The 18,715-nt window shown below is 48.1% G+C and overlaps 1 protein-coding gene across 1 annotated transcript in view; it reads left to right on the forward strand.

The window, feature by feature from the left end:
* The window catches only part of GFOD1 (Gfo/Idh/MocA-like oxidoreductase domain containing 1), a 112,441-nt gene extending 93,953 nt beyond the window's left edge, over nucleotides 1-18,488 (forward strand). Inside the window, exon 2 of the mRNA XM_024565623.4 lies at nucleotides 15,822-18,488. Within this exon, the coding sequence (XP_024421391.1) occupies nucleotides 15,822-16,741 (920 nt within the window). The 3' untranslated portion in view covers nucleotides 16,742-18,488. The remainder of the gene's footprint in view (nucleotides 1-15,821) is intronic.
* The last annotated feature ends 227 nt before the right edge of the window (nucleotides 18,489-18,715 follow it).

Raw genomic sequence — 18,715 nt, forward strand, 5'->3', positions numbered from 1 at the left:
ATTACTTTGCATCAGTGAGCTCAGGGTCGAGAAGGTGACACTGACCTCAGACCCCCAGCTGGTGGGACCTGGGAGCCAAAGCATCAGTCATCTCCCATGATCACTCACACCTCCCTGGGCCTCTGGGGGTCTTCAAGGGCTTCTTGTGGTTAGGTCCAGTCTTTTGTTATAAACTATGGATAAGTGTTAAAAAGTATCGACAGCAAATCAAGTACTATGTTGAGGGGAAATGAAAGTATTTACCAGTCAGTATAAGGTGACTCTTGCCTTTAAAGAACTTGTAATTATGGATGAGGGAAGGGAGTGCACAGAATGTTCTAGAACAGAAGTTCCCAAACATTCTGTATTTGTGGTGCCCTTAGTCATTTTTTTGTGGTGTTCCTAGGCCTAAAGAAGGACCTGGCAATTCCATTTAGTTAAGTAATATGTATTTAGATCCTAACAACATAAGAGATACTTGAAAAATAACACATAAATTGAAAGAATAAAAGCACGTGTATTTCCTTCTTCAATAATCAGGATGAGTTATAATGAGACATGTGTGCCCGTTGCACACCGAGAGCTTCCCAGACATTGGAATCAGGCAGAACACAACCAGCCTCATTTCCTAGGCAGCCATGATCTTTGTCTGGCACTTTGGTTTGTTTGTTTTGTTTATCACAAGCAAATGCCCAAAACTGAGCTTCGCAGAGATGGGATGTTATTGAAAGGAAGGCAGTGCACTCCAATATTGAAACTGAACTTCCTGCAGCTGGTAGTTCCTTTGGTGCCCCGTAGGTGCTGAGTACCACTGCGTTTCCACAAAAATGTGAAATACGCTGCAGCGCCCCTGGGAGTTCACTGTGGGGGCCCCGGATGCCTTGGGTGCTGGGCATCCAGGCTAGGGACCGAAGCTCTAAAGCACAGCAAAATCCAAGACCAGGAGAAGGCTGGGGCGCCCCTGTCCCATTTCTTCTCAAGTAGTCGCTTGATGAGTGTTTGTGGATCAAATCAAAGGTTACATGAAAATCTGTGATTGCAACTCGATTCCTTTGCAGTCATGTCTTACTGCCTGTGGAATTGCATTTAGAATTGCAACATACTGTTCAAGATGAGCCACAGATACAGAGAGCCAGAACATGTGGGTTTGAATCCCAGCTGTACTGCTTAGCTGGGGGTGACTTGGGGCATGGACTCTTGAGGGTCTGGCTTCATGGTTTGAGAAATGAGAACGACAGTGACTTCCCAGGATATTGGGAGCGTTCGGAAGTGCAACTGCACTCTGCCAGGTGCCTCAATCAGTAAGTGTTGGTTCTGTTACTCTTACTCCTGGGTGGGCATTGGAACTTCAGTGTGATGGAGCATGACAAGCTTTTGTCAGGAAGAGGTGTTAATTCGAGGAGTGTGGGTGTGGGCTGGGGTGGAGGACGGTACCCTGCCAAGAAGGAAAGGGATGAGCTACACTAAGGCCCCTTGGTGGAGGCCAGCCTCTCTGGTCGGAGGGCCTGAAAGGCTGCAGAACTGCTCACGGAGGGTGGAGACCAAACATACTGGCCCAGGTGCCCCAGCACCCCCGCCCTACTGTGAAAGAGAGCAAACCACGCCTGGGTCTCATCCTTGTTTGGTCTGTTTCTGGCACACCTTTAGGGCATCCACTGTGTCGGAGACATCTGGACTCTCCCCAAAGGCTCTGCCTGAGTCTTGTGCAAATCTGCTGAGTGACCAGGTGTTCCGGAGCCCCAGGCTGGACTTGTTCCTGTGCCGTGCCCACGCAGAGCCCTCTGCTGCAAGTCCGAGTCCCAGAGTCCCTTCCCTGCAGGAGCCCCGTCAGGATGGACAGTGATCCATGACTGCCGTGCAGGGGCTCTCTCCCCAAGAGCTCGGGGGCTCTCTCCCCAGGAGCCGGGGCCTTCAGAGCCTTCATCTCCTGGGCGCCAGTATCCTGGCCTCCTTCAGGGCCTCACAGTATAATGTGGAAGAGAAAGCATTGGGACTTGACCCCTAGTTCATTTCCTCACCTGTAAAATGGGGCTGCTGCCACCTGATGTCACCAAGTAGTCCATGGGCTTTCACCTGGTCTCGCTGGGGCAGCTGCAGGCTCAGGATGTCCAGTTTTCTGGGAGTTCCTGCCAACTATGTTTCTTCCTTTAAAAAGAGTTTGCATTGTTTGCAAATTGTTGCTCTCCAACCCCCCACCTTCCGGCCCCCCCCCAAAAAAAAACCCCTCCAAGAGTCAAGACTCCTCCTAGCCAGCAGCCTGGGGCAGTTTCCTGGGGCAGCTGCCTGGGGCAGTGTGACTGTACTCTCAGTGAGCAGTCTTCAGCCGTTCGGCCTGCATGGCCGGGCTTGCTCAAGTCTTCAATTAGCTCAGGACAGGCTGTTTGTCATCTGGTCCCAAGATGAAAAACTGAGCACTATCCCTTGAAGAGGAAAGGCTGGAGGAGGGAAGAAGTTGCTGGTTCTGAGCTGCTCAGGGAGGCCTGGATCTCTGCGTTCAGTCAGGTGCCTTGTAAGCTCCCCCTTCAGCACGCACAGGTCCCCCGCCCCCACCCCCCACCCCCTGCTGTTCCTGAGGTTCTGAGCTCTGTTGACAGTATCCTCACTGTAGTGATAGCACAGATGTGTCAAAACAGCAGAAGCAAGCAAGGGTGAGGTTTGGTTCTCAGGAAAGAGGTTCTAATTTTCAGCCTCCATCACTAACTGTGATTCAGTTGTTTACAAGACGCAGCTGATGAGGTGCTCAGCTGAACATCTCAGTCTGCCTTTGCCTCATGTTTGCCCAGCCTGGCCTCCCTCTTGCCATTCTATACAGCCAATAATGCAAGCAGAGGTCCTGCCTGGGTGTGTGTATACTTCCCTGCCCAGTACCCCTAGGCCCTGCATTTGTTTTCATTCACGAGAGACCACTGCAGTAGGGTTGGTGTTTTAGGTTGGTTGGTTCGTTTGTTTTGCTGCTGCATCTTTGCTGCTGCAGTAGCTTTGTTTTTGCTATAGGCTCATGTCTTCCAGCAGACTTCCTATACACTACTCATTTTGTGCTCTCAGCAGTCATACAGCTGGCAGGGCCAGAGATCAGCCCGTTTCGCAGGCAGATTTTGCACATTGAGTCAGTGGCAAAGCCACTTAGATCCCACTTTGAGTTCAAGTCTTGACAACTTTCCCACTCGCCATGCCGCCTTGCACTTACCTCCCTGGCCCCCCCACTTGTTTTGAATTCTGTAGCTCTAGGAGCTGACGTGGGCAGATTTTATCTGGATTTTTTTGGATCGTTACTGACTTCTGCAGACACTCTTGAGCGTGTTTCATGTGTCAGGACAGTAGTGATATGTCATTCCATCGTCAGAGTAGCCTCGGAAGGTGTTATTCCAATTTTATACATAAGTGATCTAAGCTTCCTCCATGCCAGACGGCTTAGGCCACACAGTTCTGAATGCTGGAATCAGAACGTCAGTCCACGTCCCCCACCCTCCATTCCACTTCCCTTTCAGTAAATCCTGCTGGACCTTGGCTGCCTTATTAATTAGGCACTCAGCTCAAATCAGTCTTTTCAGAAAGGGGTCCAGAAGCTTGTAAGCCTCCCGTCCTAGGGAAGCATTTTAATTGCCAACAGAAACTACCTGGCTGATTTTAGCAGAATGGAATTTTTTGAAAGGACATTAGTTCATCACAGAAATATTAGTCAGGCTAGGGAAGTGGACTTGGAAAACAAGAGGAACAAAGAAAGGTTTAGCAGCTGGAATCACAGTCCAGGTCTCACCAGGACATCTTGCTGACATGGACAGACCCTGTTGTGTGCGATGGGGCTGACACTGGGCCCCAGGGGCCATTGTTGGCATCGCCGCACCGCAGCCCTGGGAAACGGGGTGTTGCTGTCCCCTCTGCCAGCCTGGGTTCTCCACCTCCCTCTTTCCTTGTGTACCAGGCCCAGGGGGTATCTGCGTGCGGTGGGCCAAACCCAGGTGTGTGCCCCTGCCTTTGCTGCAAAGGCTGCTGGGAAAGCAAGCCCCGGGCCTGGCTTCCACAGTGGGAAGCAGCTCTCCCTCTCACTGAAACTCACATGGTGGGGAGTTTCCCAGATAGTACCAGGAGATTCAGGTGTTGCGTGGCCCCTGAAAATTACAAATCTACATTACCCCCCCCCACACACACACCCTAATTCCAGGTTACCACTGTGTTGCTCCCCATCACCACCTTCCCACCACTCCCCACACCTTATCACAGACTTGGCCTAAATTGTAGAGATGATATTGGTGCAAGTGCTTCGGGAAGTGAATTGTTACTAATTATCCTGGTAATCCAGGACCCCTGGATCTGGTTTGCCTTCTGGTTGTGGTTTATCGCTGTTGTCTGGCCAAATCTGCAATAACACTGTGCTTTTGAGTTGAAGATTGTCTCGCGGCTGATTTTTTTCCTCTGTTTCCAGCTGAGGGGGGAGCTTCGTTGTTTCTTTGTGAGGAAGCACTGCTCGAAGGGGCAGCTTTCCTTTCCTGGGCTCTGGTAGGGGAGGGGTGGCAGGCTTCCTGGGGGTTTTGCTGCTGGCACACTGCTTCCTAGAGGTGAAGTGTGTGGTGAGCCAGCCCACTGCCGCCCAGTTCCCTTGGCCTAGATGCAGGTGCCTGTGTGCAGAAGGCTGGAGCTCTCCCTTGCAGGGAGGGCTTTCTTTATTCATCTGTGGGAACCCAGCCACCCTCCTTCCTGATAAGATTCTTCAGTTGCTCCAGCCAGTTCACTGCCGTAGATGTGGAGCAACTGGATGCCTGCCTTTCAATGAAAACAGCCACTGTGGGTCTGAACCACTTTGAGGCTCCCTCCTGCCTTTCCTGCTCTCCAGTTCTTCCCCCTTGCAAGCACTCGCTAGCCTTGTCTCCCCTCCTTTGCCTTCCCAAATTACTTTATAACTCAGAAGTGGGGTCCAGAGGAGCCCAAACAGTTAGGGGATTTTTAAAATAACAGTCCAGGTGGGGCTGAGGCTCAGTCATTTCATCCTGCCCCCACCCTTCCGCTTGTAGCAATTGCCTACATGGAAAATGGGAAACGTAGGGCTTTGGGATCACAGGCCTGAGTTTGCAGCGGGACCTGCCACATAGCTATGATCCTGAGCAGTCATAATCTCTCTTAGCCTCGGTTTCCTGTTCAGGACAAACAGGGATAGTGGCGCCACTGTGATGCTTAATGGAGACTATGGGAAGCCCGGATGGCACTTTGTGGATGCATAACATTTTCAGCCTCTCCTTGTGCTCCTTTCTGGCCCTGGAGACCAAGGCTCCCGCCCTGCCCAGCACTGTTCTATTACCGCTGCCTACGAGGAATCTGAATTGGGGACGCCGAGGTAACAAGGAGACTATTAATAGGTTTTTAAAGGTCTAGAGTACCTCACTGATTATTTTTGATGGAGTAAAAACTACTGAAAGAACATAGAAACAAAGGGAGGGTTGAAAGGGGAGTCCACACATGTCTGAGGCACTTTATATTGGAAGAATACTTCAGAATTTTCCTCCTGGCAGGCTTCCTGAAGCTCATACCCAAATGAGTGGACTGGGCTGGAGCAATTTTAAGATAATTCACCCCCTGATATCACTCCTTTGATTAGTTATATGGCAAAAGGGAGATGATCTGGGTGGGCCTAACCTAATCATAGAAGCCCTTTAAAGATAGAGTTCTCTCTAGCTGGTGGCAAAAGAGGAAGTCAGAGAGATTCCAGGCCAGAGAAGGACTGACTTCCTGGTGCGCTGTAGGCCTGAAGACAGAATGGCCCATGAGCAATGCAGGTGCCTCCAGGAGCTAGACAGCCAGAGGGAACCTCAGGCCTACAGCCCCAAGGAACTGAATTGAGCCACGAACCTTGTGGACTTAGAAGCACATTCTTTCCCGGAGTGGCTTTCTGAAACCCTAAGCAGAGACCCAGCTGAGCCTGCCCGCACTTCTGATCTAGAGAACTCAAGGATAGTAAGTGGGTGTTGTGTTAAGCTGCTACGTTTGTGGTAGTTGTATGGCAGCCGTGGAAATCTGAGACAGCTCTGCACTAGGGACTGGTGGGGACTGTGGTATATTGGAGATGCATGTGCTACATAACTACCAAAGCCAATATTCAACTCTAACTGATAGTTGTCATGTGGAAGCTCTAGGGGAGGAAACCCAAAGTTTCTGAATCTCCCTATTTTTTAAGAGGCCAAAAATTTACACTGTGTGAAATATCCTGACTCTTAAAAGACACATCTGCTAGGTAAATATACCATGATCCCTTCACTAAAGCATAGCCCCTTTTGAATGGAGAGTTTCTTACCTTTTTTTTTTTTTTTGAGAAGTTGCCTATTTTAAATTCTACTGTCTTTTATACTATCCACACAGTAAGGATCGTGTTTATGCCAAAAGGATTGACTTGCAATGACAATTAGGTCCTGGGGTTTGTCCGGGACTGTGTGGGGACTTAGAGAGATAACACAAAGCTCTCTCCCTTTTGGATGTGTGATGAGAATTCACAATCTACTTAGGAAGAGAAAGCACAGGTCTTTTGTTTCTCGGCAGCCAATCCGATCACCACTCTAGGCCCCCATCTTCAGGTGGGCAGGTGGGGGGTGAGATTTTACTCCAAACCGGTAACCTCACCTAACCCAGTCGTTTCCTTTGAAGTAGCTCAGTCTCTTAGATAACTGTGCTGGCCCAACTGTTCAGCCTTTTGCCCTTGGCACCCGTTCACTGCAGAAGGTGGCTGCTTCCATGGGGAAGGTATGGCTTATGTGACTGGCTGCGTTCCCTGGCTCCTGTGTTATACCCTGAATCCCAGCTTGTTCAGGTCTGCAATGGGGATGCAGGTTCAAGAGGGGCCGTTTTAGGCCACTCCCCAGCATAATGTCCACTAAGGTGTCACTTGGCTATTTGGGACTAACATAGCAGGTTTCAACTGATGAGGCCCACAGTCCTGGCCATTTTTCTCTGTCCCCAAGTCCCTGACCACTGTGTAGTGACTGCATCCAACCCCAGACCCCTGTTCTCCCACGGGCTCTCTTACCACCTCCCTGCCCCCTCAGTACTTGGGTTTATATGCGCCCCTCACAGGCAGGGAAGGGTGGTCTCAGGACCCCTGCCTGGGAAGCTGGCCACGAGTCTAGAAGGTCTCTGTCTCCCCCATGCCTACCTGCTGTTTCTAAATCTCTGTGCTTGGTCTCTCCTGGGCTAGAAGTGGCAAGCATTTCTTTTCTCTCCTGGGGAGCTGGTTAGTGACTTTCCAACATCAGATTCTCATTCTCCACTAGTGGAGATGTGTGGGATGTATCAATGGGGAAGTTGAAAATGAAAAGTGTTTCTGGGGCACCGTCCCCATTACTGGTATTAGGGGCTCAATGACTACATAATACTAAGGTGCATGAAACCATCTGAGAGCATTTAACTCCTGATGGGATTTCTGCACAAAAGGAGGGATCAGGCAACAGGCTTGAGTAGTGGGGGAAAGTCCACTGAAAGGCTTGGTGGGATGGGGGCTGGCCTTTATGGGCCGGTTGGCTATAGAAAAGCACTTGAACGTCTGATTCAGTTCAATATCAAGTCTTGCCTAAAGCCGTGCTGACTTCCTTTCTTTGGTTGTCCCCCTTTCAGAGCTCACTGACCTTGACAAAAGGAGCTGAATATGGGTCACCCTGCCTCATTTCTATCTCAGGTTCGAAAGCAGAATGGAAAGTTAATCAAGCTGCTTGAGACTTTTGGCAAGTGAGCAGCCGAGCCCTAGGCACCCCCAGCCCTGTGGCCCTGGTTTCTTTTTCTTTTTTAATCCTCACCTGAGGATATGCTTTTTTATTGATTTTAGAGAGAGAGGAAAGGGGAGACAGAAAGAGGAGAGAGAAACACTGATTGGTTGCCTCCCATACTCACCTTGACCAGGGATTGAAACCACAAACTTTTCATGTACAAGAGTTTGTACAAGGGGGGCTCCAACCAACTGAGCCCCCCTGGCCAGGGCTGCACCATCCTGGTTTCTGATGCTCAGTTCGCCTCTGACCCTCCTGTGGTGCTGTGGGGGGTAGCTTTTGCATGTGGGCACAGGTCCAGTAGCTGGCAAGAGTGGTAGCAGATATCGGGGAGATGAATGTTGTCTCTGGGTGTTGTATACAACTTAGATATGGGTACAAAGAATGACCTCGCTAGTCTTAAGCCTGGTGTGGCAGGAAGGCAGTAGGAGTGAAGTTAAGACCAGGCTTCATCAGAGTTGCAGTTCAAACCCCAGCTCCACTACTCATTGAGCTGTCCAACTGTGGGCAAGTCACTTACCTGCCCAGAGGCTCAGTTTCCACATCTGTGAGTTGGGGGCAATATTTGTACCTGCCTCATAGGGTCGTGTACACTAAAAAATCGAAGTGTATGTAAAATACTTAGCCTCTTCTGGCACAGAGTAAAGTGTTCTGTAAATGCTTGTTTCTGGTTTAAATTATGTCATTGTTATTATGAAGAGATCAGATTCGTGGTTTGAGTCGGGAGGTTGTTCACCAGGAAATCTCAGGGGATTGAGGACGAGGGGTTTCTCTGAAGGGGCTTGCCTCCTGTTTGTATGGAGGAAGGCCCAGAGGACACAGAGTGGAGTTCAGACACATCACCCCTACTCATACTGCCACTTCACTTGCACCTTCTAAGCTGAAAGAAAACACTTGTGTTGGGGGTGGGGGAAGGGAGGAGATATAAAGGGTTTGGGTGGGGGGAAGGAAGAGAGACTTGGACTAAATGCAGTGTGGCTGGGAGGGAGTGAAACTGACCAAATGCCCTGCGTCTCAGGGGTCAGGGAAAGAGCTGTTATAAATAGCCCTGTCTGTTCAGATACTTAGCTCTTTCTTTACACTAAACTCTAATTCTGCTTGATCTCCTTTGAATCATGTACTCTTTTAAGACTTGATGAATCTCTCCCTCAGAAATTGAGTTTCAGGATATATATGTGCCATTTTTGTAAAGAGTCCAAGTTTGGTGGTTTCTCAGGTCTGGGGTCAAACACCATTTTTAAAATGGGATGCGAAGCTTCTGAATGAACAGGGAAACTCTTACCTGTGCTTCAGAACCCTGCTCAGATGTCCGCTTTCCAGCAAAGCTTCCCACCATGCCCACATCAGTTGTGCAGCCCTTCCTTTGTGCTCTCATTGCTTATCCCTCTATTACATCTCGTCACTGGTTAGCTCCCATAATCATTCATTTTCTGGTTAGTTTCCTCTACTAGACTGTGAGCCCCTATTCGTCTTTCTTACTCATTTTTGGTCCTGCGGCCAGCACAGAAATGTTAAAGGAATAAAGTATAAGTGAAGATAATGACTTCCCTGCATGGATTGCAGAGAAAGCCCTCCCTTCCTTCTGTGAATGGGAGGAAAAAATAGGAAGCCGTATCTGATGGGACTTCTTGTGGGACTCTGCCAATCTGCCAGGACAGCTACAAGCCAGCCTGCAGGACCAGCACCCATTTGGATTCCAAAAGATAAGGAACTGTCAACACAAGTGTAATAATCAGGAAAAACGGGTGGGAAAGGAGCACGGGCCGCACAGATTCCCACCATCAATTAGATAAGGGAGTGTGTCACTGGAAGTGTGCTGGCGGTGAGGGATGCTTTGAAGTTCCTGGCTGACTATGCTAGGGAAGGGCTCTAGGAGGCTGGCAGCCTCCAGGTACCCAGGATAACCTCCCTGATCAGGACAGAAAAGGGCAGCTGCTCTGTGGGACAGCGGAGAGCATGTGTCTTTCCCAAGAGGTGTCACTGGGAAGCTCCTTGTCCCAGTCCTGGGCTGGGAGGGGACCCATTTGGATAGAGTAATGCCCTGGTCTCTGGAAAAAGACACAGAAGGGTGCTCCCCCACAGCCTGGAGACCCTGGACTTGGAGGGTGTGGGGGAGCAGCTGCTTGAAGGTGGCTGTAGAGTCTATTGGTTGGAAAGTCCTTACGAAAGCACTGACTCCTCGGGAGGGCTGTGGATATTTTGGCTCTCCTACAGAGAAGACACTCAGCAGGCTTTGGAGGAAGCCAAATTTCCATTTCTCCCTGAGGGATCTCAGGGGGGCAGTAAAGCTCCTCCTGAAATTATTTAATTTAAAAACTTCTGACAAAGAGCAGGTCTACTGCCTTGCACATTGTACTTTGACCCTCTGGAAGTTGCCCATCCATCTCATTTCTCCCCATGACATAGGCGAGAAGCTTAGAGTTCTACCATTTTATAGGCAGGGAGCTCTTGCTTTGTTTGCTGATGAGTGATTCTGGTCTTGAAAAATAAAGTAGGTTCCAGCCCAAAGCTTCCCCCCAAATACCCAGTGTTCTGTTCTCATGCAAAGGGGTAAATGGTCTCCCTGGAGGTGGGTTTTGAAGGCTCCCCCAGAACGCCTAGGCCAGTGCTTCTATGTTCTCTGCCACTTGCCCATAGTCACACTGTACAACCTTGACAGATGTGGCCAGATTCCAAGACATCCATTTCTGGGTACAGGGACAGAGCCCCCGTTGAATGAGCTGAGTGTGGGGTGATGGTGTAATGGCCCACTCCTCGAGGGGATCAACAGTGTTGTCGCCACGTGCCCAAATCCCCAAGCGCCCGCAAAGCTCCTGCTGTTTCTTTACATCATTGTGAGCACCAGTGGGCTTTGCTGAAACTCTCCAACTGCTTGGGAAATGTTTGGGGCTTGGCAAAACACAAAACACTTTTTCTCAAGCATTTAGTATTTTTTTTCCCTGCTTTCCATTTGTACTGCCTGTTTGTTTGGAGTAAAATCGAGTCCATGTGTTTCTCATCCCCCAGCCTGATTCTCCATGGCATGATTTTCTCTTAGTTCGTCTGAGTCCCCAAAGTTTTGGATTTTTTTCCTTAGAAGGACACAATGTCTTACCACAAGAGAGTCTAACCCAAAACCTAAAGGGAGTGTGTTTTGTGTGACAGTTTGAAAGGTACGTGAATGCAAAGGTTAAAGGTGGCCCTCCTGTGAGAAAGCACAGTCTCTTCTTAGGGAATGCAGAGCGCAGCCCAGGGTTGTGGTTTTTCCCTCCTGCTTTCCCATTAGGAATCGGCCATGGCTGTCTTAGCAGCAGGGGCCTTCCTAAAGGGGCCTTCTGCTTCTCCCTGACTTTCTCTCCCTGAGAGACTGTGTCCTTCAGTTTCTGCCTCTGTGGTGGAACATCTTTACCTTCCTATCAAAGGGGTGTCAGACCCATGTGCTCAGGGAAGAGTGCAAGATCTTGCTCTTACTTATTATTTCCTTTCCAGCACAAATGGAGAGAGTGCTTTTCTCTAAAGAGCCCATTCCAGCACTTTCTCTGGGGTGGCAAGAAAGGCATTGTGCTGAGGCACATGAAAATCATGAAGACACCACAGATTTGCAGTATTTTCTGGAGTGCTAAACCCCCAAACCCCAGGCTGACAGAGGCAATCTGAAGGCAGGTATCATCTATCTGCTTTCTTGGGGAGAAATTCAGCATATATTCAATAGCATCTGACACACCCAGGATTGTAGGGTATGTCAACCCTCTGCCCAGACAATGCAAGTTCCTGTGACATTGCATGTGACTTTCGGGGTAAGGGAAATGCTCTGCACCACACTAGTGCACCCACACACACACCTGCGCACACACACACAGTGGCCGGTGACTGAAAGTCTACAATTAAATGGTTAAACATGGTAACTGTAGTGGATTATACTGTACTGTGTAGTTGAAATTGGCTAAGAGTGTAGAACTTAAATGTTCTCATACACGAAAGAGCAATATGAGGGGTGATGGATGTGTTCATTAAGTAGATGGGGGCTCCTTTCACAGCGTATACCAAGAACCATATGCATACTTTAAATGTCTTACAATTCGATGTCAATTATACCTTGACAAAGCTAAAATAAAACATATAAACAAGCAAACAACAGTGAGAAAAATATAATTGCAATTTTTTAGCCTGAGCCCTTGATACTTACTAAACTGCTGAAAACCTTAGGATTTTGGTAGGGCAAATTTGGGTGGCAAAAAGCTGGGAAAGAGAATCTAAGGATCTTGGGGGTTCCAGAGTGGGCTTTGCACAAGTTTGGCTGAGAGGTGGGGTTGGGGTAAGACTGTCCAGAACAGAGAGAAAACAAACTTTGCTTTACAAGTCTGTGAAGGGTCTGCTAGCTTTGCACTTATGGTTCCTTTTAAAACTGGAAGCATTATCCTGTTTTTAACAATACATCATAAAGGTCTCAAGAAGTTATCCAAACTTTTTGATGGAGATTCCTGTTCCCCAGAACCTGGGGGTGGGGGGGATGTACATGGGCTTGGGACGTGGATAAAGTTTTATATGTATGTTTGAGTTGCATCTTCTGGAGAGAAACCGTAGCTTTCACCAGGATCATAAAGAGGTCCTGAGGAACTGGAACAAGAAGACCTGGCAACATAGCCTGAGACTCTGAAACATTCTACGTTCAGGGCCCATGATGCTTTCACCTGCTCACTGGGGCACAGGGACTGGGACAGGACAGCTCTGGGACAGGCCTGCCCATCCTGGGCTTTGGAGGGCCCTCCTGCCATACATGAACACTGTCCTTCAAAGGTCTTCATGTCTCCTTTGGGCTTACAAAAGAAAAATTGTTTTTTTTTCTAACCATAAAAGTAATCACTTAGAAAATACAGAAAAATATCATGAAGAAAATAAAAATCAGTTATAATCTTACAAATCAATTAACCATTGTAAATATTTTGAGATAGTCCCGTCCAGGTTTTTTTCTTTTCTTTTCTTTTCTTTCTTTAACAGAGTTGAGGCCCTGGCCAGGGAGCTCCATTGGTTACAGCATTGTCCAGATTCACCAAGGTCACATGTTTGATCAACCATCATTAATGCATAAATAAAGTGGAACAACAACTTGATGTTTCTCTCTCTCTCTCAAATCAATTTTTTAAAAATTTTTAATTTTTAAAAATTAAAAAGAGTTGAGATCATTGTATGTCTATGAATAGAGCCCTTTTCACTTAACATTACATCATAAACATCTTGCTTGCCATTAAAAAGTCTTTATAAGCCTCATTTTCAGTGGCTGCACAATATTCCATTATATGGCCGTACTACAGCGTACTTACCCATTCTTCTAGCACTGGGCATTTGAATTGTTCCCAGCTTTTTGCTTTAATAAATAATGCATGAGAAGCATCTCTGGGCAAGAAGCTGTGCTTACATTTTAGATTATTTCTTTATGGTGGATTCCTAGAAGTGTCTTTTGACTTTTGAAGATATTGTAAATCAAGATGTTGCTGAGACCTATCTATAAAGTGTAGATTCACAAAAGACTGTGGATGGAGGGGTAGGGCCTGGCATCAGCATCGACAATGCTCACTGGATTCCTTGCAAAACACACAAACCTCCTGTAGGTGCTGTGGGCATAGACAAGACCCAGCCTTTATCCTCGAGGAACTTCCTGCATAGTGTGAAACCACAACATGCATAAAGAGCCTAAAGGAAGAGATGCCTTTTTCAGAACTTGAGGGGAGCCATGTGTGAGCTCAGGATGGGGCAGAGTTTTGCTTGTGTGTTCGTATTGCATATTCTGGAGAGGGAGTCGAGCTTTCATCAGAATCTTCTCATCTACAGAGCTGCCATGAATTACCCATTCATTGATTGTTTTGGGGGTCATGAGTTAAATTTCCCAATTTACTTATCTTACTACTTTATTTTATAGTTTTTATAACAGAAAAATAATAATTTTTCTGTGTGCCATTAATATGACCAATAGAGTATAACGAGAAGATGGCAGTCAGGGGTCCTGGTTTGGGGGACATTGAGGTGTGGAGTATAGGAAAGGCCACAGCCTGTACCCAAAAGGTGTGAGGCAGATTTGGGCAGCATTTGTCACCTGTCCCTGCAGTGACCTACCAATTCGTTTACATGTAAATCTGCTCCTGCCCGCGTGAGCTGGTTTTACGTGAGCCTAACGCCTGCAGGATCATATTATCAGAACACTGGGTCGTGCAGGTGCGTGGCACTTCTGGTAATCTACACCGGTGTTTCCTCATCCCGCTGCTGGGGCCTGGTGGCTGAAAGTCAAAGGTGCTTCTTATTGCTCATTCATGGTCAGGAGATGCAGAAAAGGCGAGGAGGTGTGGTCGCTGTGTGGCCTCCAGGCCTTTCATTCAGAGGCAGGATTAGATGTGCACCTGGAAATTGATAGCCACCGACTGTATTTATTTTCTACAATCTGTTCTGACCATGTCTGTTGTTGGACTAGTTCCTCCAATGGAAAAGTGAGAGAGCCGTGTGCCAGGCTGAGGCCTTGTCCAGGTGTCCCCACTGGACAGACACCTACAATTGCTGGACTCCCACAGGGCCCTAGCTCAGCTCAGCTTGTGGGATTTCATGGATTTTGTCAAGCTGGGTGTACTCAGTCAGGGCAGCCGGGGTGGGTGTGTGTGTCTCGCCATCCTGTTGCTCATGTGGTATCTCCCGTGTTTGTGGCTGGAGTATCCAGGTCCCCTTTAGAGGGTCTGTGTGCAGAGCGTGACTGGACAACAGAGCCCTGCCACAGGCAGGCATGTGTCTTCACTCAGAAGCTCCCCAGGTCTTTTCACCTAGCACCCTTTAGTCTGGCTTGCTAACAAACTTCGTATAATTCTGTTACCATTTTTGTCGTGTTATTTTGAATTCCACTTGGCTCTTTCTCCAGGTTCAACTGAGTTGTTTTTCTTCCTTGACTCTTGGCTTCTGCCAAGAGAATAAGGGAATAAGTGAAGGGAATAAGTCCCTTTCTCCCTCTCTGTCACTCTCCTTTCCTCTGGCCCTTTGTTTTCCTCACACCCAAAGCCACCTAGTTTCCTCAAGGGCTTGCATCTACCTGTCATTTATGCACTCAGTATGATCATCACATAAGCCTAATTCTTATTCGGCTTCAACTCCAACACTGGCCAAAAGCACTAAGTAAGCCTCACCATGAGACAGATGGCAGTCCGGGAGGAACTGGCCACTATCCACCCCTCAGACATTATCTGCTCTTCCCATAAGGAGGCAGAAAACATTAAACTAACACACCTGTGATCACTGCCCGCCCTAGTCCATGATGCAAAGCAAGCAAGCAAGGTAACACTCAAAATATAATCCTCTGTTGGTGGTTGTGGGGGAGACAGCTAAAAGCTTAGGCCTTTTCATACTCTGGTTTCTCTTCAGATTGTATAAACCTTTCGCCTTTTTAAAAGCTTAGGCCTTTGAGGGATATCATTAATAAATTTTTCCTCATACTTAATCAGATTGACCTTGGCCTTGATTTAAGCTTATATATTCTGGTTTTGTCCAGATAGAGACACTATTCTTTTCTCTACATATGATATTTTTAATAATACATTTTAAATAAAGTTTTATTTCACATAAAAATAAAACTTAAAGCATTTCATATGTAACATAATTTTAATAAAACATATTTTATGTTACATGTAAAAAGATTATATTGCATTCTGTAATAGAACTCATTTTATGTTCAGATATTTTGAATTTATTTTTTAAGTAACATTTGTATATGAAATACTATAGACTTATATAATAAAACATTTAATGAGGTATTTCGTATTATAAACATTTTAAATATTTTAAAGTATTTCTAAAATAGTCTATTTAAAATATTAAAATAAATCAATATTTATATTAATGTTGATGATTTAATACTAAACTTAAGTAATTCACTTAGCTATTTAATAATTGAATATAGAGAGAATATTGAAATATATAGAATATATTATTTTTGCATAAAATAAAATAAAAGGTGTTATACAATTTTTTAAGGATACCCGATATGATCTGGTTCCCAGTCCAGGACTGAACGTCCGGGGTGAAAAGCGTCCCCTACCCCTCACTCCCCACCCAGCGCCCTGATCAGCTGTTTTTTTCTCCCGCCCGCAGGCATTGGCAAGAACGTCATCTGCGACCGCACGGCCACACCGCTGGATGCCTTCCGCATGATGTCTGCTGCCCACTACTACCCCAAGCTCATGAGCATCATGGGCAACGTGCTGCGCTTCCTGCCGGCCTTCGTGCGCATGAAGCAGCTCATCGAGGAGGGCTACGTGGGCGAGCTGCTGGTGTGCGAGGTGCAGGTACACAGCGGCAGCCTGCTGGGCAAGAAGTACAACTGGAGCTGCGATGACCTGATGGGCGGAGGCGGCCTGCACTCCGTGGGCACCTACATCATCGACCTGCTCACCTTCCTCACCGGCCAGAAAGCGGTCAAGGTCCACGGGCTGCTCAAGACCTTTGTGAAGCAGACGGACCACATAAAGGGCATCCGCCAGATCACCAGCGACGACTTCTGCACCTTCCAGATGGTGCTGGAGGGAGGGGTGTGCTGCACCGTCACCCTCAACTTCAACGTGCCGGGTGAGTTCAAGCAGGACGTGACCGTGGTGGGCTCAGCCGGGCGCCTGCTGGCGGTGGGCACGGACCTGTACGGGCAGCGCAATAGCGCCCCGGAGCAGGAGCTGCTTCTGCAGGACTCCACACCTGTCAGCAACTCCCTGCTGCCGGAGAAGGCCTTCAGCGACATCCCCTCGCCCTACCTGCGTGGCACCATCAAGATGATGCAGGCAGTGCGCCAGGCCTTCCAGGACCAGGACGACAGACGCACCTGGGATGGACGGCCACTCACCATGGCTGCCACCTTCGACGACTGCCTGTACGCCCTGTGTGTGGTAGACACCATCAAGAGGTCCAGCCAGACCGGCGAGTGGCAGAACATTGCCATTATGACGGAGGAGCCGGAGCTGAGCCCCGCCTACCTGATCAGCGAGGCCATGCGCAGGAGCAGGATGTCCCTGTACTGTTAGCATGGTCTGCAGACCTAGGAGGACTTGGACCTTTTGCGTGCGGCTCAGAGTTGGGGAAAGGCCCTGGGGAGAGGTGGCCTCCAGGAGCGGGGGTGGGGGGTGGAGGGGCAATGGGAATAAATGGCCTGTGGGAAGGTGAACCCCAGCCCAGGTGAGGGGCCCCAAACAAGACTGGTAGGATGCTGAGTAAATAGCTTGGGAGTGTTCAGAGAGCCTGCCTTTTCTGCCATCATCCCTACTGGGCATTTGCATGAGAGGTAGAGAAGCAGGGAAGGAGGCTTTCCTCCTCATCTCATCCACTCCCCACACCTTGGCCTCTTTTGCTCCAGTGAGATCAAGCTTAGTTGATGCAGGCTCTCCCTCCTCCCTACCCCCCTCAGACTGGCAGGAGAAGGCACATCCTCACATGTCCACACAAGCCTGTTAGTCTGGGGAACAGTGGGGGTGCAATGGGCTAATGAGAAAATTCAAGTTCCAGGAAGCCACTTTAAGTGTCTGGAGGAAAAAGTACTTGGTAGTAGTGTACAGTTTTCTCGACTGATTGGTCTTCCTCCTAGGAAGCAGGAGGGAGTGTCTTCCTAATTGGTCTACTGCCCTTCACCTGGCCTGAGGTGGGGCAAGGGAGTGCCAGGAATGGCCAGCAGAGAGATGGGTTCTTTAAGGCAAGAGGAGGGAGCAAAACACACCCTGCATGGAAACAGACAAGGCAGAGAATGACATATCCCTTTGCATTTATGAGCAATTAAAAAACTACAAGAAGCCATCTGGTAACACTACTTCTGGGAGAGTAGAACTGAGTGTAAGAGGGATTCGGTACTGAAGCGTTGAGGTGGTTCTTTCACCTGGGTCCACTGGTAGCACCAAAGAGACAGCAGGAGGTGTGGGTCTGACTACGAGCTCATATGCTGCCCTCAAGAACGGGGCGCAGCTGCATGCCGCAGTGTTGCAGTGGGAGTTCGCCAGCAGAGGGGAAACTGAGCCAGCCCTGGGCTTGATGTGTGCTCCGCCACCAAGCCCCCTACCAAGCTAGGGCAGGGCTTTTGGTGTTTCATGCAGCTTTGTGGATGTAAAAGGGAAGTCTTCAGTTCCACTCGGACATAGTCCTTTTCCCTTCAAAAAAAAAAAGTCAAGGCTCTTTCCTTTGCTTTGATGACTCGGATGCCTAAAAAATGTTTAATAGGTATTAAACAAAACAAAACAAAAGGACAACAACAACATAATTTCCAGTGTTTCTAAAATGGGGTTTTAGAGCCCTTTCAGATATATTCTCATGGGGGATTGAGGAGCTAATGTTGGGAAAAACACATTCTTCTCCTTGGTCTCTTGTCTCTCTTGTCTTGTCACCCTCTGCTTACAGAGCTTTTATTGGAGACGGCAAACTGCAGGTGCAGAGCAGTCAGTGCCAAAAGGGACTGCGTGTCACACACACACACACACACATACATGGGCTTGTAAATGCTTGTTGCCACCAAGTGTCACTAAAATCACTCTTAAAAATTCAAGGCTGGTCTTGAAAGAAGGACCAAGTCAAACACAGTTTGAAAACAAGGAATTATCTTTTTATCTTTCTTAATCCTTCATCCCACAGAAGACATTTGTTAACGTCGGTGTAGAAACTAGTACTTGCAAATCTATGTAACTTGTTCACAGCTCACACAACTGAGGCTGAGACTACTTTTCCGATGACTGGCCGTAGAACTAGAGGGAAATTTGAGGGGCTGAGAGTTCACCCCCTGGCTCTGAGCAGGCAGAATCTGAAAACAAACAGTACAATCAGTTGATCCTCCATTCTCCTCCCAGGGTCGATATACTATGAAATTGTACATTGGGCAGGCTGCCCACGGGTGCAGTGTGGGTGTCCAAACGCCATGGGAATGGTGGTCATTTTCTAGCACTGAGGAGTAAGGATCACCTTCCTGGAAACAATCACCCTACTTCGGGGCCTTGCTGCAACATGGTAAGCTTGGTCAGCTG

This window comes from Desmodus rotundus, chromosome 3, assembly GCF_022682495.2.
Source record: "Desmodus rotundus isolate HL8 chromosome 3, HLdesRot8A.1, whole genome shotgun sequence".
NCBI lineage: Eukaryota > Metazoa > Chordata > Mammalia > Chiroptera > Phyllostomidae > Desmodus > Desmodus rotundus.